Source organism: Ambystoma mexicanum, chromosome 1q, assembly GCF_040938575.1.
Source record: "Ambystoma mexicanum isolate Mex_15411 chromosome 1q, UKY_AmexF1_1, whole genome shotgun sequence".
NCBI classification, from domain to species: Eukaryota; Metazoa; Chordata; class Amphibia; order Caudata; family Ambystomatidae; genus Ambystoma; species Ambystoma mexicanum.
Window position 1 is genome coordinate 1450193755 of NC_090922.1, and position 23088 is coordinate 1450216842.

Sequence of the window (23088 nt, forward strand, 5' to 3'; positions counted from 1 at the left end):
ATTAACAAGTGAGTGGATCCACATTGTTACTTGCCCAGAAGCAGACCTGTGTCCACTTGCTTTTGTATGGACTCCTGGTAGAATCCTCTCACCTTCTGCAGTATCTCAAAGTTATATTTTGATAACCCAAGATGAGCAAAAGCCAACTGCTCAGGAACCAAGCTGCTAGGGCCAACGTCCTCAGAGCAGGGTGAACCACTGCTCCGCCCTGCTGCGTGAACAGCTGATAACCTGTCTTGGGAAGAACTGCTGGCACCCGCCTGGCCATCTGTACCAGGTCCGAATAACACACTGGCTGGAAACCAAGACTCTGAATCAGCGGGGTTGGAGGAAAAGCATAGCTCCGAGACCATTCCATGAAATGTGGAACGCATCCCCCCAACGACCACCTACCCATGCCCAGCCACGAGGCAAATTGACTGCACTTGGAATTGCTTTCCGTAGTGAAGCGGCCCGCCTCCGGGTGACCCCGTTTAAAAATAGTGTGAGAAGTACCTCTGGGCAGAGCTCCCATTTTATATTCTCAATGACAAGTTTGCTCAGCCTGTCTGCCTCAGAGTTGCTCTCACCCGGAAGGTGCATGGCTGTAAAATGCATCTGGTGGGCGACAGCCCACTCCCAAATTTGGATGGTCAGACAGAGGGTGTGGGGTGGACTTTTTCCCCCTTGCATTTCAGGTAAAACAGATGTGGAGTTGTCCGTCATGAGAACTGCCCCAAACGCAGCGTAGAATGTCCTTGAGGGGTCGATGGATAGCCATCATCTCCAATATGCTTGTGCGCTGCTTCCTGTTCAACGCGGACCATAACCCATGCACCAGAAAAAGGTGCCCAGGGTAGCCACCTTGCCCCCATCCCTCCAATACTATTCAGTTGGGATGATCACCAACTGTTCCAGCTGGCTGCAGATCGCATCCCTCGTCAAGTTGGTCTTTGCACTCCACCAATGCAGTTTAGCTCCTGCGGAATGGAGACGCTATCTGAATGACGACCCAATTGTTGATGCCAACACTTCACACATCTTCAGTCTGGCGTAATGTATCGCCAGTACCAATACTGCCATAAGTCCCAAAACGTTGGGACCAATAGGCTGATGTTTCCCTTTTGCTGAGAAACTAGCCAGATCCCACCTGTATCCATCTGAACCTCTCCAGGGTCGGGAAGATTTTTAGCTGCTCCATATCCAGTGTGATCCCCAGGAAGACTAAAGATTGGGCCAGAGTTAGCTGAGACTTTCTGGTGCACCTCCCCTGACTTGGGCTGGACGAACAAGTCATACAGGTATGGGTACACGAGGTGCATTTCTTAGCTCTGTTTCCTGGATCTCGTGTCTTGGAACCACCTGATTCGACCCCCCCACCAGGCCTGTGCTCCGAGTGTCCGAATTATTTGGTGGCCAGCCATGCCAAGATGGCCAATGAGTTAGCCGCCTGCAAGCTCGCTTTTGTTTTTGTGAGCTTTGTCGGTTGACGAATGGCATCAGTCCACAACCTCTAACATCCGGTCTAGAATGCGATCCTGCAGGTCTGTGTTGAATCTGGTGGCATGCATTCATGCTGTGCGGCATGTCCGTGGAGACACATACTCCTCTGCCTGCTGTGTTGTTGTACGACACAGATGCCTCCATGAGGTCCGGTGCTAGCTGGCTTTAAAGGCTGCTTGTCTCTACACTGGGATATATGGCAAGAATTCTGCGTTCTCCCACCACAATTTCTGGTCGGCTGCCGCCAAAATCGCATCCGCCTGACTAAGGTGGAGACCTGAGCTTAGGTCAACTTTCTTTCTGAATGCCTCTAGCAGCTGATCTTCTCCAGAGAGGAGGGCCACTGATGAGGAGCCCGTTGCTGTCACAGACTGGTTTAGCATACATCGAAGCAGCCGCTATGACAGGAATGAGGCTCCGGATGACAGGACAGCAGCATGACCACCCCAGCCTATATTTTTCCCTCCCGTTTACCATTTTGAATGCTATTTTGTTTGAGCCCCTCACCCCCCCTTCACAAGGGAGGCTACGTAATTCTGCAACAGAACTCCCGACTTGCCCGCTGCCCCTAGGGTCAGAATCCCAGCAAGCACTCCTGCTTCAGGATGTTCCTGTTAGGGGATGGGGGAGTCTGGGTGGGAATCCCAGTTTCTTCATGCGGTCATGGAATGCCTTTGCAGCCGCAGAGACCTCCACGTCCCGTGTCCTGTCAGTCTGCTGCCTGTTGGTCTGCAGTCAGTGAAGGCGGAGTAATCGGTACGATGTGTGATGCTATGGTGATTGGCAACGCTGGCGATTGAGCTCCCTCACTAGAGCTTGAAGGCCACTGTGGAATCAGGTTCTGCTGGCGCCATTGGCTGCATTGAATCTAGTTGAGCTATCAGCCCTCCTGAATCAGTTTGGCCCGGAGCCCCAGGGTGCTGATGGCTGCCGACGTAGCATAGGTTGTGTAAGCTGTTACGGCATAGACTCCTTGATCAGTGTATTTAAGATGATATAGTCTGGTGCATAGCTGAAGGAGTCCTACCCCGACCCCAGCCTCAGCTATGGATATCCCACCTCTGCATACATAAGCGTTGTGGAAGACACCGGACTTGATGTGCACCAGGCATTAGCCTGGAAGACCATTTCAGCCTCGGTGTTATCTCAGCGTTTGGGCTTGGCCTCTGACTTAATGAGGGGGCACATGAAGGGCCGCGGCCAGTGCTTCCTGCATGTGGGGTTTTGGTGCAGACTCTTAGCTGTGCACCATCTTCTCACTGGAGACCATTGTTTGCTGTGCTCACCTCAAGAATGTGAGGGAAAGCCAACGTTGAGCGCAGGACCTGGAGCTTAAGGACCTTTGTGGCTTTCAAGCAAGGGCTTGGTACTGGTTGACTCCTCGGGGGTACCCCCAGTAGGCTTAACACATTTGGGCCTGTGCCCGGTAGTCTTGCCTACAGGCGCCCTCTCAGACCTGGGTGAAGAACACAAGTTGCCCCTCTGGTGTTAACCTGTTATTAGGACCTGGAGGTCCTTCAGCCATGGACCCGGTGGCGGCCGAAGGCCGGTAGCCTATGAGCCTTGGAAGTCTGACTCGGAGGATCTTCAAGACCACTCCCACAGGGTTGATAAACTGGGGAGGAATCCCCCTCATGGTGTGCTTATGAAGCGTACTTCACTTCTCTGGCCTAGTCTTCCTATGCACAAAGTCCTTCAGGTGGTCTGGTGGCGACTGGGGTAGGGGGGGGGGAGGAAAATGCACCGGTGAAGGAGATGCACCAGAGGCCGGTAAAATAAGAAAAAAAGCACCTTGGAATTAACCAAAAGATATACTCCGGGAACACAGGAACCATGAGAACCGGTCCAATCCCACTGAGGTGGAAAAGAGTACTAAGGTGAGGCACCAGAGGGCAGGGTCATGCCCACACATCCCAAATTTAAAGGGGATAGCGCTTTTTGTGGGGGTAACAAAAGGTTCTGGTCTGTCCCAATGGAGGGAGGCCCATTCAGTATTGAGGAAAGGGGACTTAAAGTAGGTGTAGGAACTGAGGTCCCGGAGCATGGCGCCTCAAATACTGGCTCCTAAATCCTGTCTGGCGCAGGGCATTGAACAGAGCCGATGTGGAGCTGTGGTGTGCCCCGCAGGCAGCAGAAAAGTAAGATTACCAGAGGGTGAATTGGTCGGCGAAAGGAATCCACTGGAATGAGTGTCCCATGTCCCGCTAATAAAGATATTCATGTTTGTCCATCTCTACTCACCTAATCTCACTGCCACAATGTCTCCATACCTACATCCCTTCGGACCTGTGCGTCCCAAACTGTCTGCTTGTCTCCATTTTTAACAGCCATTCATCGTCTTCGTTTGCTCCTGCCTGCCCCAAGCTCTCCCTCTAGCTGCTCTGTTGGTTCTTTTGTTGCCCATTTCAAGTTTCACTATCTATACAGTGTCTTTAAATGTGACCATACCATCTCCGCTCTACACTCCGCTTAATTATCCCATTCTTTTCCAGCTGGTCGTCATCCTCCCTTTGCTAAATCCAGTGTGCGTTTATTTTCTCTCCTCAACACCAACATTCTGAATCCTCTTTCCTAGCCTCTACAGTGAGTTTTCACTTTTGCTTAATAATCCCTTCAAGTCCGACATTCTTGCCACTTAATAAGCATGTGAACCAACGGTTTTTCTATTTTTGCACTTGTGTTAATACTTTATTACAGCACTTACACTTTATAAATACATACAAATACCTACAATTCTTAGCAGGAGCACAGGGGCAACCAAAGCATTTTTTGAATCCTAGTTAAAGAGTTTGGCTATAATTGTATTAATTCATGCAATGTGTACACATTTGCACACTAATTGAATGACTTGCTTTATGTACTAATACACAGCCAAAAAAGCCAGTGACTATCGATAAAAAAAATCGTAATCACTATTTGTCCCTCAGAAACGTTGCCTATTGCATTTCAGGTTCACAGGAAGCAACCCATGGCAAAACAGTGTTAGTAGGACTACAACACTTTAAAGTACATTGAATTTACTCTGCAACCTTTTTCATAAAATAGTGTTACCAATTAAGCTGGGTACATGTATGAATTTAAAAGTCATTTGTTATCTAAGCATTCTAGATTAAGGCTAGAACCAAACTTTTACAAAAGCTTCCAAGTAAATTAGAATTGCTTACCTTTCCATTGTAAATCTCAAAGAAAGTGACATACACATCTAGGTCCATGCTCTTGTAACGGGGCTGGGTCTGGAGGAGGAACACATCTCGGGCTGTCAGTGAGGAAAAGGAGGACCTTTAACAAATGCTTAACTGGATATTGAGTGAATGATTATCTTTTTTGTAACACTTACACGCAAACGCATAGACTCCTTTTGAAACATTCTGGCTTTTTCCAGAAAAGTCTCCACCCATTGTCTGAAAAACAAATGTGTTAGACCAGTAAGACATCTGTAAAAATAGCCATACAGCAACACACACGGTTGGTTACCTATTACAAGTAAGGGGTGGCAGCATTGTAACAAACATTGGCGATCCAGATGCTCATAACATCAATTTAATCCATAAAATTAAGAGAATCTATTTGTGCAAAAAGATCAGCATCAACAAAAATTATAAACTACTCACCATAGTGACTTAGTCCAGAGTCCCCTTTCCTCCATAATGTATGAGCGTCCCTCGCTTGGGACGGGAAACAACCTTTTTCTCCATAAGAATGGGCCTTCCTTTTAAATTTAGATGCACCCGGGGCACTTCTCTGGGAGCATGCCCTCCCCCGACACCGCCACGGGTGCCACTCCTCAGCCCCCTTTGACAAGTCGACAATATTATGATTGCCTAATGACGCTGAGCTGTTACAGGTGTCGGGGGGAGAGGGGGTATGTCCCCGCCCCCCCTGCACCAATCCTGTATCAGATAGATGTGTGAGCCAAGGGGGGGGGGGGGGGGGGAGAGGTTGCGAGACATCGCTACCTCCTGTAGTACTTATTCGCATCACCCATCTTGGATGTATGCGTGTAAAAGTGTAGTAAATGCTTGTAGTTTAAAGTCCATTTTGTGCCTTTCCAAATGTCATCTCTTTCTAGGCCTTCTGCCACTGTCGAAATTACCACTCTCCCTGCGCCGCGCACAGCCAGCCCTCGCCACCTCCACCCTTTGCAAGCTCAGCGCGAATCATGTTCTCACAGAAACTCAGCCATTTATAGTTGGCAGTAGCAAGTATCATGCACTGACAGAATGTGATCATTATAGAATGTGAGACCAAGACCGGCTCCAGACCCAGAGCCCCATCCATCTCTGCTGACCGACTCATGCCCTTTCGAACCCCTCCCTGGTAAGCCATGGTCCACTGGCGCCATGCCACCTATTCCCTTTGAATGCATCTGCCCACGAGACCCTTCCCCCGGACCACTCTAAATCACCCACCATATACGTAATCTAGAGTGGTCATATTCTGGTAACACTAAGATCTATCCCCAAGGTGTTTCAAATCATGAGGGCCCGCAGGGACAGACCGCAAATCAAAGATCAAACCTTCCGATAGGGCACCTGGAGGAACGACCCCCAACCCATGCCCCCATAAAAACCTGGGTTAGAATGTATCTATTTCACACAACAGCCCCCTTTTGATATAATGGTTTATACCAGTAATTATCTCTTGCGTGCCAAGTTCTGCTTAGTCAAACAGCTCTATGTCATCTTTGCTGACCTCACCAGACCTTCACCCTGCGAGGATGAGCCCGCCCAGCTGACCACATGCATTGCGACTGATGGAGACAACAATCAATGGCACCCAGGCACCCCCTATCGAGCTGGGATTAGAATATGTGCCTAGCCAACCAAGTTCGCTAGTTTGTAACATATATATGATGTGAGAATACAAAATGAGCATAACAAGTTCTTTTTTGAAGGGGGCTTTGTAGATGAGGACAGTACACAAGTGTGAGCACAATTTCCACAAAAGCTGTTACACAATTGGGTAGGGAGAAAATGAGTGGATTATACAATGTTAATTGTATTTAAAAATGGTAAGGGATCAGTAATATCAACATGTTTTATTAAAAAACCTGATTCACATCATCAGGGTAAAAAAAACATAATAAGAAAAATATATCCAATCTGAAACAAAAACGATTTGACAATGTGTAAATTAAATTAGACCATGGGCCCTCACAGAACAGTGTCAACAACTCTGTTTCTAGCATTGGCTCGAGGCTCTTAATGACTTAATATTTTCAAGCTCATAAACAGGAACCCGTTGATTGCAGATGTACTGTAGGAAATGATCCATATTGAGAAGAAAAGATGTGGCTAACTAGAACCAAGTCCAAAAAAGTATCCTGAAGACAGCCTTGGACGAGCTTGAAAATATTAAGTCATTAAAAGCCTCGAGCCAATGTGAGAAACACACCGAGTTGTTGACACTGTTCTGTGAGGGCCAATGGTCTTTTGTATAAATGAATTGTGATACTTGGTCACTCGCTATAGGTTACTAACCCCACCTTTGACTGTTGCGATAATTTAATTTACACATATTTTCAGAGATAGTTTTTGATTCCAACTGAATAATTTTACTTCTATATTTTGTAAAATGTTTTTTGACCCTGATGTTGTGCATCAGGTTTAAGATTATTTATTAATAAAACATATATTTGACCACTTACCATTTTTGAATATAATTAACATTATGGTACAATCACTTAATTTTTCTCCCTAGCCGATTGTGTAACAGCTGGGTAGCTTTTGTGGAAGGAACAAGTTACTTACCTGTAACTGTTGTTCTCCAGCATGGGTCTGGCATGGATTCACATGCTCATGAATATTCCCCGTCGTCAGGCTGGGAATCCTCGGTAAAGAAAAAATCAGTATCAGTTTCGTTTCTGATCTGTCTTTCGTAATAGTAGTAACCAATCACTGATCTCTGCGTCATACTGACCACAGCCAATGACTGCCCTCTACCCAAGCCCCGCCTCTGGCAGCCATCTTCAGATTTGGTAGCACGTGAAGTGGCAGTATGACCAAGTGAAGATCCGCAGAGGGGTAGGTGGGAGGGTTCGCATGTGAATCCATGCCAGACCCATGCTGGAGAACAACAGTTACAGGTAAGTAACTTGTTCCTTCTCCAGCATGGGGTCTGGCATGGATTCACATGCTCATGAATAAAGAATACATAGCAGTACACACATGCACAACCACGGGAGGTGGCAAAGGCTCAACATTAACCATTACATCAAACTCAACATTAAGCAATTCTTACCTCCTCACCCGGCTCACCTTAGGCGAACAGATTGCGCAGCACTGCTTGGCCGACCCTGGACTCCTCCCTGGAGTCCCGATCGACGCAGTAGAATTCCGTGAAGGTGTGCGTCGAGCTCCACGTAGCCGCCCTGCAGATATCCAGCAAGGGCACACCAGATAGGAACGCCGTGGTAGCTGCGATCGCTCTGGTGGAATGGGCTCTAGGACGGCCGGGCAGCGGTCGGTTTGCCAACCGATGACAGTACATGATACAGCCGGAGAGCCATCTGGAAATGGAAGCCTTTGAGAGAGCCTTCCCCTGATTGACAGGTCCAAAGTTCACAAAAAGTTGTGATGTCTTCTGAAAACTCTTTGTGCGGTCCACATAGAACTTCAGCGCTCTAGCCACATCCAGAGAGTGCAAAGTCCTTTCGGCTGGCGACGAAGGCGACGGGAAGAAAACAGGCAACTCCAAGGGTTCGTTGAGGTGGAAGTCCGACAGCACCTTGGGCATGAAGGAGGGGTGCGTCCTGAGCACTACCCTCATGTCGTGAAACGTCAAGTACGGGGGCTTGCAGGAAAGGGCCTGGATCTCTCCCACTCTTCGTGCGGAGGTGATGGCCACAAGAAACGCTGTTTTCCACGACAAGAACTTGGAACGGAGCCGAGTGCAGAGGCTCGAACGGAGGTCCCATGAGCTTGGTCAGCACCACGTTGAGCTCCCACGCCGGGGCCGGAGCCTTCACCGGCGGGAACGATCTGAACAGTCCCTTCATGAATTCTTTCACCAGACGATGAGACCACAAAGACGTCCACCCCGTGGTTCTGGTGTATTGGGAGATCGCAGCAAGATGAATCTTGATGGACGAGTGCGCCAGTCCAGCCTTGGCCAGCGTCAGAAGGTACGGCAGTACCTGGGGATCCGTAGAGGGTTAATCTGTGCGTGGCACCAGACAAAGAACCTCTTCCATTTGTGTCCATAGCATTTAAGAATGGAGGACGCCCTGGACTTTGCAAGAACCTCTCTGCAGTCGGCCGGTATGTCGTATCCTCCAAACTCTAACGCTGCAGGAGCCAGGCCTGCAAGTTCAGCGACTTCGGGTCGTGATGGAGGATGGCGCCTCCTTCCCTGGAGAGAAGATCCGCGTCCGCTGGCAGCTTGATTGACGGGGACGCTGACAAGTCCAGAAGGTCCGGGAACCATATCTGCCTCGGCCACGCAGGTGCGACGAGGATCATCCTGCACCGTGACCTCTTGAGCTGGTTGATGAGCCGGATCAGCAATGGCAATGGAGGGAACGCGTATAGGAACAGGCCCTCCCAGGGGAACGAGAAAGCATCGCCCATGCTCCTCAGCTGGGGAAACCTGCTGGCGAACCTCCGGCACTTGGAGTTCGTAGCCGTCGCGAACAGATCGATCTGGGGTGTGCCCCACCGTCGGAAGAGGCGGTCCACCAGATCCTGTCGTAGTTCCCACTCGTGGCACGAGCGCAGCTCTCTGCTGAGCGAGTCGGCGATGGTTTTTATCCCTGCCAGATGAAACAGCACCAGAAACATCCCTTGGGCAACGGCCCAATGCCACAGATCCTGCGCCTCCCTGGACAGGGCTGGGGATCTGGTACCGCCCTGCTTCCTGATGTAGAACATGGTGGTGGTGTTGTCGGCGAAGATCCTCACCACCTTGCCCTTGAGGGACGGAAGAAAAGACCTGAGGGCCCAAAACACTGCACGGAGCTCCAGGACGTTGATATGGAGGGACTTCTCCGTAGGAAGCCAAAGGCCTCCCGAGTGCAGATTTTTGGTGTGCGCTCCCCACCCTTCCAGGGAGGCATCCGTGGTCACTGTCTCCTGGTGGCCGGGTGTCTGGAAGTCCATGCCCGCCGTCAGAAGTGCGCGGGTGCCCCACCACCGGATCGCTCGTCGGAAACTCTTGTCGAGTGTGATCCTCTCCTCGAAGCTGCCCGTCGTCTGGATCCAACGCGTGTCCAGGAACTCCTGCAACGGGCGCATCTGGAGCCTTCACAGGCGGATGAGATAAATGCAAGACGACATCATTCCGAGGATGGACTTGATGGACCTCACCCTGTCCGCGTCTGCAGCCAGCATCCGCTGCACCTTGCCCAAGATGGCCCTCGTCCTTTCCTCCGACGGAGAGGCCAGAAGCGACACTGTCGAGCTTCGCTCCCAGAAACAGTGCGTCTTGCGCGGGCACCAGGTGGGACTTGGTGTAGTTTATGGAGAATCGCAGGTCCATGAGTAGTTGGCCGGTCCTGGCCGTGTGCTCCACGGCGAGCTCCTTCGTCTTTGCTCGGATGAGCCAGTCGTCCAGGTAGGGGTAGAGGTGGATCCCCTCTCGGCGCAGCTGCGCCACCGGTGCGAGGCACTTGGTGAACACCCTGGGTGCCGACCTCAATCCGAAGGGAAGGGCTTTGAACTGGTAGTGACGCCCTTTGACCATGAACCTGAGAAACTTTCGGTGTCCCTTTAGGATGGGAATATGAAAGTAGGCATCCTCCAAATCCAACGACAGGAAATCGCCCTCCTCCAGTTGACCCAGGACGTGTTGGAGGGTGACCATCCGGAACTTCCGTGCCTTGATGAATTTGTTCAGTCGTCATAGGTCCAGGATGGGACGCCATCCTCCAGTCTTCTTCACGAGGAAGTATCTTGAGTAAACTCCGGAGCCCCGAAGCCTCTTTGGGACGAACTCGATGGCGCCCTTCTTGAGCATCGCCTTTACCTCCAAGAGAAGTTGAGACGTGATGTTCTTTCCTGGCAACAGGGGGAACGCGCGGGCACCACTTTAGAAACTCGAGCGCGTGACCCTGAGGTAGGGTGTCCAGCACCCAACGGTCGGTGGAGATGGACTCTCACACGCTGACTAAGCTCGCCAGCCGGCCTCCCACCGGGGTGCTTCGGTGGGGGCCCGACCCCACGGCCGGTTCAGTCCTGCTTCGACGAGGCTTTGCCGCCTTGTCCTCCTTGGCGACGACGGCAGGGTCCGCCTGACTTGCCTCGTCCCCTGTAAGCTTCCTGTGACGACGAACAGGCCGCTTGACGGCAGGTGGAAAATCCGCCGCTGGAACCTTTGGAGGCACACTGTTTGCCTCGGCCGCTCCGAAAGGGCGGCCGCCGTTGCTGGAGAACCCCAAGAGCCCGGGCCGTCTCCGTGTCGGCCTTGATGGCTTGAAGGGAATCGTCCACTGTTTTCCCAAACAGGTTGTTTCCGTCGAACAGCATGTCCAAGACTCTGGTCTGCACGTCCCGACAGAAGTCAGTAGCCTAGAGCCATCCACGCCGCCTAATGCACACGCCGTTGCCCAACTGGCGAAATCCAGTGTCAGCGATGTCCGTCGCAATCGTAATGGCGTGGTCCGAAGCCACCTCCCCTTCCTGCAAGATCTCTAGGGCTTCCGCCCTCTTGTCTGGTATGAAGTCCAGCAGGGGGGCCAGCTTGTACCACAACTCCCTGTCGTAGCGGGCTACGATAGCCAAGGTGTTGGTCGCCTTAATCGTCGTCGCTGCCGACGAGATGACTGTCCCATCATGTCTAATTTCTTACCCTTGCCGTCCGGCGGGGCGGTCGACGTAGAGGCCGCCCCCCCCCCGCTTTCTTCCTGGCCGCCGCGGAGACGACTGAGTCCGGGGTCGGCTGTGCCCAAAGGCACAAGGGGGCCGTGTCTGGGACCCGGTACTTCTCGTACCGATCCCTTCTAGCTGGCGTCGTGGATGGGTTCTTGAGGAGGGCGAGGCCCTCATCCCAAATATTGTCTAGTAGAGGCACAGCGAGGACTGTCTTCCTTTTGGCCTCGCGTCGTTGATAAAGGAAACCTTCCTTCTCTTCCGGGCAGAGCTGAAAAAGCTCGGATGCCCTGGCGATCATGGAGTGAAACGATCCAATCTCGTCGGGCGGGGAAGCCCTGGTGGGAGGTGACGACGGGAGATCCTTGTCATAAACCTAGTCGTCTGTACCCGTCGCGGCCGTGTCAGTCCCTGTATCATCCCCACGTGCCGTAGGGCTGAACAGGGCGCGATGGCTGAAAAGGAGGTGGAGGATGAATCCTTCTCTTAGGGGGAGGGCTCCCAGAAGGGCCTGGCTCTGGGTCCCCCGTCGGGAGCGGTTCCTCCGTTGGTGGTAACGGCAGTCTCGTCCTCATCTCCGAGCATAAGGACTGTATAGTCAACAAAATGGCCGCAGAGTTGTCTTGCGGCACTGGTTGAGGGGAGTCAGACCGCCGGTCAGGAGCCCCGTCGGCACCCTCTACGTTCTCGCCGTCTCCTACGTCGGGGTCCCTCCCGATAGGCTGGTCTTCTTCCACACCAACGCCGTGGCTTAAGACTTCGATCAGCTCGTCCTCAGAGGTTGAGGCCGAATCCACAACGACCTCCTGCCCCCCCCTTTTTCTTCTCCGTCGGAGGTTTCACGGGGGTCCTGTCAATGGGCAAGAAAGAGGACTCCCTCCGCGGTGGCAGGGAGACTATGGGCCCTGAGGTCGCCACCACAGGTGTAGCCTCCACAGGCTGAGCCAGGGCCGCCGCGACTGTGTCAATAGAGGCCTTGGCTGGGTGGATTAAGGCTTTCACCACCTTATGTGCGCTCACTGCCTTCTCCTTGGGGGGAGGGTCACTGCCTCGCTCCCCCTCCGATGGGGCCTTCGAGCTCGACCAGGGTCTTTCCAGGAGCTTCGCCGGGTGCTCGGCCTTCCTCTTACGCGAGCCAGAGCGTTGGCTCGTGGTTGATGGCGCCGGGGAGGATGCGCCCTGCCTGGCGCCCGTAGAGCCCGACCGTTCGGCGCTCCCGGTGCCAGCGGACTTGTGGTGCTTGGCCTTCTGTTGGACCCCCGGGGCGCCCTCAAAGGTCTTAGAAGACCGCTCGGACTACTACTTCTCGCCTGACGGGCTCTTTCCTTCCAGCCAGTTGGCGAGACGTTGATGGCGGTCCTTCATGGTCCGCTCCGACATATTGCCGCAAAACGCACAGTCCTTCTCCATGTGCGTCTTGTCCTCATGTAGGCAGTAAAGGCATAGGGAGTGTTCGTCCTCCTTAAAGACATTCTGAAGTTGGCATCCAGGGCAGATCCTGAACAGTTTTCTGGGCGTCGAGCTTCCCTTCTCCTGGGCCATGTCCGAGATGGGCCTGAGAAACTTCTAGAGTCCTCCAAAAGCGTGGCTCGACGAAATCTTCACCCTTGAGGGGCGTAGACGAATCCGACACGGGTCCCCGATTATCGGATGAAGAAACGGTGGAGCTTGAGGCTCTTTTGACCGAAAAAGAGAAATTTTTCTGAGAAAAAAAGCACCAATGCTCGAGAGCAATAGCACGAGGATCCCAACACTTGAACGTGCAGTAAAAATCTGAAGATGGCTGCCAGAGGCGGGGCTTGGGTAGAGGGCAGTCATTGGCTGTGGTCAGTATGACGCAGAGATCAGTGATTGGTTACTACTACGAAAGACAGATCAGAAACAAAACTGATACTGATTTTTTCTTTACCGAGGATTCCCAGCCTGACGACGGGAATCCTCGGTAATATTCATGAGCATGTGAATCCATGCCAGACCCCATGCTGGAGAAATTGTACTCGCACATCTGTATGATGTCATTTATGACGCTTGGTGCCCTTTTAATGTGCTGCCCGTGTATCTGTTGGCAGAGCGCTCTCTGGCAGCAGAGTTCTTTGCTTGCATTCATTTACTTCTATACATTTTGGTTTCCTTGCAATTACTATCCTTGTCTCTTTACCTAGTGGGATGTGTACTTTACTCGTCTATTTGGACACATGCATGCTAAAGTGCCAGCCTTCATTTGGTGACCCCCTTATGCGTGATAGTCCGAGTTACTTCCGTACCTACGCCAGATCCGGGTTTACCCGTGGAGGGCGATTACTACCTACTGTTGACAGAGTTCTACAAAAAGCGTACGCTTCCGAGTTGGTTCTGTGGGTCCCTGCTTTGAGAATACCAAACTGCTCGCCGGAGCTGGGCAGGGCCCACCACAGGGAGGCCCCCCTCAGGATACACCACGAACGGAGGCTCAAGAACACGGCATATGATTACTAATTGGAAGGGAAACAAATAAAGGGCGGAGTAAGGGTATATGGTTGAGAGGTTCAATAATAAAGATAACGAGTGAGATGAGTACAGGAGAATTTGCATTTTCATTTATGTCCATTTCTTTTTTATATGGAGAAATAAGTTGAAAAGGGGAGATACGGGAACCTAGCTCTGAAAAGAGGTAGAAGTCGGCGCCAGATTGCATTGTCTCGACCAGTGCAGAGATTAAAAGAGGAACGAGAATGAAGTAGGAGCATCATAAGGAGTAGGCTCGATAGAAAAGCATAGTTCAGGTTTTTCATTTTGCTTTAGTATTTGTGGTATTGTGGAAGAAGGCCCAGGATGGGTATAGGTGGTGTTAATGGAGAATGTGTGAAAGGGGATTAAGTGAGTGTTGGGTAGGGGTAAAAAGGGTGAACTTTGTGTTTTATGTTCTGTATTGTTCAAAACCTTGTTGGTTGTGTTTTGTTAAAGTGTTCCATGGTTCATGGCATTGATGTGTACCACAGAAAGAGAGTACTAAAGAGGGGTTAGGTAAAAACGTACATACCCCTGTATTACCTCCTGAATAGAAGAGTAACAGGAGGGGGAGAGAGGAAATTAAGTAGTTTGCCCAAACACAGGGATGGACACCCCATTGTCCCACATTTGTAGAAACCTCCCCTTATATCAAGAGAAGATCAAAAAGTATCACAACGAGTGGGTGACGGAACTGAAGGGGAAGGGAGCAACCTGTGCCTAGCCCGAAGAGGGGTCTTTCGATAAGGGAATACTAGATCGTGGGGCCGCCCATACTCGTCCTTGGCACTAAAAGGGTTAATTGCTAAATACCCGGGAAAGAAACTCCCAATTAGGAGGGAAGTATTAGACCTGTGGAAAATGTTTGAAGAAGCACCCGTCGTGCAGAACAAAGAAAAGGACAGGGGTGCAACTGGTGAAAGGATGGTGAGGGAGAAGGGGAAAAATAATAAAGAGCCGAAAAAAATTATACCTGCTGCTTATGCGACCCACAGAGGAGTATGCAGACCCAGTGTATGTGCCCAGGGGAAGTGTGCCAACTACTCTGGCAACAGCCCAGCCCCCTCCTTCTGCTCAACTTCTGCCCCCACCGGCCCAACAAATAGAGATCTAGGGAGAGTACTAACATCTACTCAAGCAGAACTGGCTCGATTGCGGACATTATGTGAAACCTTTAGTGGTGCCGGTGGGGGGCCAAACACCGGTATAACCCCCCCCCCCCTGCTAATGGCGCACCGTCTCCATTTCAGGGAATGTGTGTGCTAAGATTGCTTCACGTGCCCAGGAACGGACACCCATCCCAACAAGGAGAGCCCACAGAGAATACGTGTGTCCCGTACTATCGAATACCTTACGACCAGATGTGGCACCACTGGTAGGGGCAGAGATAGGAAATAAACAGTTCATCTTTGGGGGGGGGGGTTAGGGGTGGGGGGAATCATGTTTGCGTGAAGGCAGCAATTTTCCTCTATCGGGCAAGAATTTCGAGATGCAAGGTTTCTCTGGGGCAGTGGTAACGGTTCCATACACAGAAGATTTGGATGTCAGAATAGGGGGTAAAACAGTATGAGCACCCCTATTGTATCATGATGAGTCTCCTATAAACTTATTAGGATGAGAGCTATTGAGCAGTTGAACATTACAATCACATTCACAGAGAGAGGAATAGTGTGTTCCACCCGAGGGATGTGTACAGTTGGAGCAATGCTATTGATGCAGACACTAGCAAATGAGGAATACCCACAAATGCAGCCATGTTCATTTATGGGATACAATTATTGGCTCGAGCAGTACCCGAGTTAACACGAAAATAATAGAAAGTACCTTCTAATTTCATTTTTCGTCCTGTGGCCACACCTACAATAATACCAGGGACAGTGTTTCACTCGATTTGCAGGGAGTGCGAGTGTCCAAACGTATTGTGGCAATTGGCCTGCATACACACAGGTGCGAGTGGAGGACAGTATTGTGTATTGAGCCATTGAGAGAGTTAATCGAAGAAAGATCTGTTCACTGACCAGGACACCGATGAGGATATTATACTGGAGATCTGTATGCTCTGTGATAGGATCTAGAAAAGGAGAGTGGTAACCCCCCCCCTCCCCAATGGCCACTGTAAGTACGCCGCCATCTTTTTGTGACGTGGACTTCTAACACATGCCGCAATATTTGTGGACCACAAACACCCATGATGTAGGGTTACTAAGAGAAGTGACCCCAGTGAAAATAAAATTGAAGCCAGGTGCTGTCCTCCAAAGAGTAAAACAGTACCCCTTGTCCAGCGAAGCAGAAGAAGGAATACAAACTACAATGCATGCATTATTACAGCAGGGTATCATTGTTCCCTCTAACTCCCCACGTAACACAGAAATGTATCTCATTATAAAAGCAATGGGAGGGGCGTGGCGTACGATCCAGGATCTCTGCCCCCTTAATGATATAGGGCAAAAAGAGTTCCCTCTTGTCCCCAACCCTGCGTCCATTCTGTGCAACATCCCAAAAGAGGCAACCCAATTTACAGTACTGGACTAGAAAAATGCCTTTTTTCAGTGCCCCTCGATCCTGATTCACAATACCTCACAGCCTTAACAATAGGACATACGAACACCGCAGATGCCCCAAGCGAACTGTGAGAACCCAAGCATATTTAATAGAATACTACATGAAGACCTTGGTAACATCAAAGTACAGAGCACCATAATCCAATACGTGGACAATCTCCTAGTATGTAGTGAAGGAGAAGAAAGATGAAGAAAAGAGTATCACTTTGTTGACGTTATTGGCCCACAAGACATACAAAGTAGACAAAAGTAAATTGCAGTACTGTTAAGCAGAAGTACTCTACTTGGGACAGCTCATCTCCAAAGAAGGTAAAAGGATAGTACCAGACAGCGCAGCAGCAGTGAGTGCCACGGTTACGCCGCATCCTCTGTAAAAGACACGAACATTTCTCGGCATTTGTAACTATTGCTGTGTTTGCATTTTGGATTATGCAGCGTACACAAGGCCGCTACTTAACGACCCGAAGGAAGCACAAAAGGAAAAAGGTTCTGATAAAATGAACACCAGAAATGTACACAACCTTCACAACATTGAAAGAACTGATAAGCACCACCCCCGTCCTGGCGAGACACGATTATGAGCAAGATTACGTATTCTTGCATTCCAATGGAACACTTATGACTGCAGTACTGAGACAAAAACATTGATAGGTCACAAAATGCTAGCATATTACAGCAGTACACTCGATTCAGTGATGCAAGGACACTGCTTTCGAACAATCTCTCGGAGCAGCCGCGTTTGCATTATAAATAAAGTGCAACGATTGTAATGGGCTGTTCGTCACATTATATGCTGAGCAATCCCCGTTTGCCATTCTCGAAGGGTCAAAATCCATATTCACAGCCCAAAGAGCATCAGCCTATGAGATCATCTCCAGCCATAATGTCCACGTGGTACCTTGTAAAACAGTAAACCCAGAAACATTCATTAGAGAACCATGCACAGCACAGGACATGCAAGAACAGGATTGTGCCACATATAAAGGGGAAGAGGAGGACATCCCTAAGGCGACCGAAAATGCACTGCAGGAGGGAGAAGTGTATTTTGTAGATTGGTCAGCATCAATATGCCCAGAAACAGGCGAAAAACATGTTGGGCGGCAGACGTACGAATGGAGGAAGGGGAGTATGAGATACTAGTACAAAAACGTCTGCCAATGCATTATTCAGCACAAGCATCAGAGCTAATAGCACTAATAGAGGCCCTACATGCAGCAAAGGGGTGTGCAGTAACAATTTATTTGGATTCAGCATATGTAACCACTACGGTACATGCTGGTTTATCACGATGGAGGAGAAGGGGGGGAATTCAGGAGAGCCGATGGGTCCCTGATACACATGCATTACTTGATGAATTGATTAAGGCCTTGGCAGAGCCCTCAATAGTAGCAGTGGTAAAATGCCAAGCACATACAAATAACTATGTTAATGTTAAAGGATATTTGTACCGCGCACTATCACCACCGGAGTGGCCCCCTGGCACTCTGAAAGAGGGGGGAGGGGGTTGGGTTAGTGGGAATAAGCTGGAAAAGTGCGAGAGTAGTGATGTGCTGATGGCAGCCTCAGCCCGGTGGGTCCGTCGGCTGGGCTTGGGGTGTTTTACGGTCAGTAGTCGTGTGCTGTTGTGCAAGTCTATGTGGGGTTTGTTTTGTGGTTGCAGTGTAGTGAAATTAGTGCGGATTGCTGCGTTGTAGGCTTGTGGTTGTGTTTGGTTAGAGTTTGAGAAGTGTATGCAGAGGGATGAAATTGTTAGTGGATTGGTTAGTTGGCATTGCTGTCCTTGCAGTTATTTCTATGTCTGATGTTTGCAATCATTCAATATTCCATAGTTGCCAATTTTCAATATTCTGTCTAGATGTGAAGCAGGCTAGTGATCACGATTCCAATCAAGTGTTGCACTTACCATCATTCACAGTTTTATCCAAGTGTGGCGCATGCCAACATTCACATTTCTATTTAGACGTGACGCAAGCTAAAGTTAAGAATTGCATCCAGGTATGGCACATATTAACATTGTTACACCCGTCTAAAGATGAGGCGGGCTAATATTAACATCTCTATAGGTGTGGCACTAGTCCACATTGGCTAGTTTGTTATTGCGAAATGTGTTAGGGAGAATTCGCATATTATGGCTGATTTCCCTCACCTGGTGAGTCCCCCAGCAGCTTTGCTGGATTTCTGGAGTTTATTTTTTTCACTTGGTAAGAGTATGAGCTTTTCCCCCCACTCTTACCCATGTTTTGCAATGTGTCTCTTACCTGTTTTTGTGATTGTGGACTGAGTACACCACTTCAATAGTCCCCTTTTGTGTGTTACACAGCACCTGCAGTGCTGTGACACAGGGTTGTCTTTGAGACTTCCCACCGACTCCATTTCTGAGGCTGACTACAGTCCCCCAGGAAAGGGTAAAGTTCCCGATAACTTTAATTAGTCATTTAACCACAGATCCAGTACACCCCATCTTACATGGAGTACTGGAAAGGGTTACTCCGTATCCCTTTTTATCTGTACCTCCTAGAGCAATGTATCGTTCTTAACATTTACACTTGGTTGGTGGCAGTGTTATCTACCCTAACTTTTCTACCACGATTATACTATATAAACGTGGTATTGTTTTAGGATATTATATTAGCCTCGAACATAATCCAGTTTGACCAAATGTTCTTTCTTTTGGCTCTGGGTGGGGGTTATTCGCCATTTCTTTTTGTTCATGTCCTTGTGTTTTACTTTGCGCGGAAAACCAGGTCTGCTTTCTTTGTTTGCCAACCTTTGTCGGGCTTCTGTCCAGAAGCCCTCCTTTGGCGCCTGGGTGTCTAGGTGGGCTGAATGTGAGGGAGGGGTGTAGTCACCCCCTGCACAGGGTTTCCTTGGAAACCCAAGTCACACTTTGCGTCCATTGGCTGGAGGGGTTGTCCGGGCCAAACAACCCCCCAGGCTGTGTGAATGGGGGATTTTGGCATAAAAGGCAGGACTCTTGGGTTGGAAGTCAGTCGCCACTGGAACTGCAAGGAACCGAAGAGAAGCGGAGAAGACGACAGCTGCTGCAATTACCGAGTCCCAGTGAAGCCCTGCTGCAGTCCTGAGCCATCTACCCTTCAACAAGGAGTCTTCTTCCCTTGAGCCTAGTGGGATCAACCAGCTCACCTTCCACAGTTAGAGGATCCTCTTCTTGGTCAAAAACGCTGCAGTGGTCCTGATAGCCATCCCTGTGTGGTGCAGACCCCTCCAGACACCCTCCTTCACACCAAAGCTCCAGGAACCATGGGTCTGCAGGAAACTACCAGGAACTGCCGTGGCACCAGCTTCTTCATTAAGGTACTGTGATCTGCTTGAGGAATTAGGGTGAATCCCTTTTCTTCGCCTCCAAGGCTTGCCCTTGTTTTCCCTCCTTATAACTTTTGCTTCCTCTGTTGACAATATCTAAGTACTCCCGGCAACGTTGAATCTTGAACTGTCTGACTGTGTGATCGACAACAGGAACCCGGTTCCACTTGACACTGGCTCCGGCCTATTGACTCTTGTATTCCGTCAAATAGCGTTCTCTGATTCTGTCTGCCTTGACAAAAGTATTGCCTATGATTTTTGCCCCCAACTCTCTCTGGTTAACTCAGGTGCTAAGTGTGTTTTTGCCCCGGTAACATTTCTTGTCGCGGATATGCGTTTCTTTAGTAAGACCGAACTGTTATTACTGTCAAAAAGTGATCGCAAGTGTATTCCCGGTAACATCTTTTGTTTCACAACACCGGTTCGTTAAAACAAAAGATACTTACCTTGAGTTAGAGTGTTCCAAAGTGAATTGGTTGGTTGTAGGGTATTTTACATGTGATTTTGAATAGAAGTGTTGTGTTTATAACAAATGGTTTAAAAATAAATATACTTATATTTTTTACCTGAAACCTTGAGTCAGTGTTTGCTTGAATCACAGTAATTGTGGTCCCTTTGTGTAATCTCTGCTACTGCTCATATACTCTTGAGATAAGCCTGGCTGCTCCGCTACTGCTACCACTTCAACATAGTAGTACAAAGTTGTACCACAGGTAAAACTTGTATTGCCACCTGTAGTCTTAATTGTGTGAAGTGGTCCCTAAGGGCACTGGCCAAGATTCTGCCTAACATAATACAATGCAACATTTACAGTCAGGCAAAGAATGGAATTAGGCTTGTGGTCACAAATCACTCTAAGAATGCATGGCGTAATTCTATGGCAGTCTACGTTATGGAGAGGTGAGGTAGAGTGGCGAGGGCTTTCTGGAGTAGAGTAATTGCTCTACACCCCATCCATGCAACACTTAGTTTTGTTGGTGTCTGTTGGCTGACGGTTTCCTTTGCTTCCCCTGCAGACAACTGTAGACACGCCTTGGAGCTGCTACTGTAGGAGCCGCCCTTGGCCTCGGGGCCCTTAGCCGAGGGGGCTGCCGGGCAGAGGGCTGCCCTGGGAAGGTCAGTTATGACCAGGTGGACACACCAATCAGGGGAGGTGGGCGGGTTGGAGGGGGAGGGGGAGGGTGGGACTGTGACAAGGCCAGACACAAAGGACAACACCCCACAGACTGCACCATTTGGATGTAGACCAGAACAGAAAAAACAGGCTCAGAAGCCAAAGGAAACAATAGACAGACACCAGATTAGCACACAGTGCTCACCAAAAAATATAAATACATAAATGATTAAATTATTTAAAAAAAATATATATATTAGAAAAAAAACTCACACCGCTCCAAAAGTGCATAAAGCACGCCAAAAACAGATTACAATCATTGTGAAACTACTCACTCAGAATCAGCCAGCCCCTAAAAGGTGCTTCCACACTGGTTTCTCCTGCCACACCCTTCCACATGGCAGTAGAAGGGCCTTGCTAGAAGGGGTTCCCATAGGAACATCTCAGCCTACTCCCTTTACAGTGGATTCTTGGCATTATTCTGACAGAGAATATAACTTGGGAATGCAGAGGCTGATGCGGAGGCCAAACAAGCAGCATATTTTCAAAGGCCTCAAACGCCTGATTGGGTCATAAAAGAGAAAAGGCAAGAGCCAGTCGAGGAAGGATACAATGCCTCACCGATATCACAAATTGTAGAAATATAAAAAAAGCACTGCCACAAGAACATGAATTATGGACAGAGGGTGGACCCAGTCTCCCACTGATCGCCTATGGAGACAGGCTAACACAGGAAAAGTAGTAATGCCTGTAGAATTGTTAATAGCGCTCCAACAACTGCATTTCCTGGTCCAAACATCTAAACAGCAGATCGCTGCCGATATCCAGGAAGATTGGTTTGTACGCAATCTCCAAGAAGATCTTAATAAAATGTCAATTGAATGTACTACATGCCAAACATTTAATTTAGGGATGAAGCCCAAGAACGATGGCACGTTGCCATGTCCAGTAGGACCATTCAGGGAGCTGCACATTGATTATGCAGACATGGGCCAAAGATGCCATGGAGCAAGATATTTGATCGTGGTGGTCTGTCCCTTTTCACGCTGGGTGGAAGCAGGGCCATGTGCCCACCAAGATGCAAAATGCACGCAGCGAAGTTCCTGGTAAGAGAAGGGTTCCCGCGTTGGGGAATGTGTTATGTCATAAGACGTTTTGTAAATGATCTTTTCAAAGTAGTAACAGCATTATGAGGAATAAAACAATGTGCTCAATTTACCACCCGCAAATTAATGAGATGGTAGAAAAAGAATAATCAACGGCTTTCTTAAAAGTAGATTGTCCAAATTATGTCACACTGAAGGAAAATTGGGTTGGTTTACCTTTGGCCCTCTTTCAGCTGTGCACACAGCCCAGTAAGGACCACCACTAGCCCCCCACATTGAAATTGTGACTGGTAGGAGAATGCTTGACTATACACTACTTCGATCAGATCGCCAGGAGGCCACTGGAGGAGTTGCCATTACCTACAAAACTCATCCAGTTCAGAAAATGGACAACGGAAATGTTACCAGGCTATGCACTACTAGCTCTTAAACTAGCTTTACACCCCAAAACCACCATTAATTTCATAATAGTATACATAGCGCCAAGCTCGGCCACTAACCCAGATATTGAACCGCCCCTTACTCATCTCTACACTCCTCAAACCCAACATGAAATCTATCCAACTAGGAGACAATCTGGGTTACAACGACCATTCAGACCTTAAAGCTACAGCATTTCACAATGCATTCTGTGAAATGCAATTTGAATAAATCGTTAATGCCCCAACTCTCACAAAAGGATGAATCCTCGACTGGATTCTACATCTAAATATCTCAGTCCCTCTAGAAGACATCACAAATATCCTGGACCGATCATTAGATTCAATATCAACACAATGAGGGACCCCACTCCTCCGACCACCCCCGCGTTACCTACCTTGATGAGAAACTCAAGGAAACTCACCACTGAAAACCAAACTCCTTGCTAACTCAGCTTAATACTCAACCACTAGTAGATCCTAAACCGGACGATATATCATTACACTATCATACCTGCCTGAAGACAACTTTTGATGAAATAGCCCCTCTCAGATCTAACCAACCCAAACTTAAGCGCAGTAACATCTGGGTCAATGACGATCTCATCGAGCAGAGAAGGAAAAAAATAAAACTTAAAGAGCTCTAGAACACCTTTTCAGAAAAAAAAACCCACGCGAGAAACTAAACAGAACTTCAACTAGCATCCAGATCAGATAAGTTAGAAGTATATACCCAGAAAGCGAATTCCCTAAACCTATGCATTACTAATGCCACCTCAAAAAGAAAAGAGC

The 23088-nt window shown here is 49.1% G+C and overlaps 1 protein-coding gene across 5 annotated transcripts in view; it reads right to left on the bottom strand.

Moving 5' to 3' along the window:
• KIF2C (kinesin family member 2C) overlaps nt 1-23088 on the bottom strand; it is a 1350025-nt gene that overhangs the window by 479484 nt on the left and 847453 nt on the right. For all 5 annotated transcript variants that reach the window (XM_069642340.1, XM_069642339.1, XM_069642341.1 and 2 more), the window contains 2 exons: nt 4820-4883; nt 4647-4738 (listed from right to left, as the gene is read on the bottom strand). In XM_069642340.1, the coding sequence (XP_069498441.1) occupies nt 4647-4738; nt 4820-4883 (156 nt within the window). The remainder of the gene's footprint in view (nt 1-4646; nt 4739-4819; nt 4884-23088) is intronic.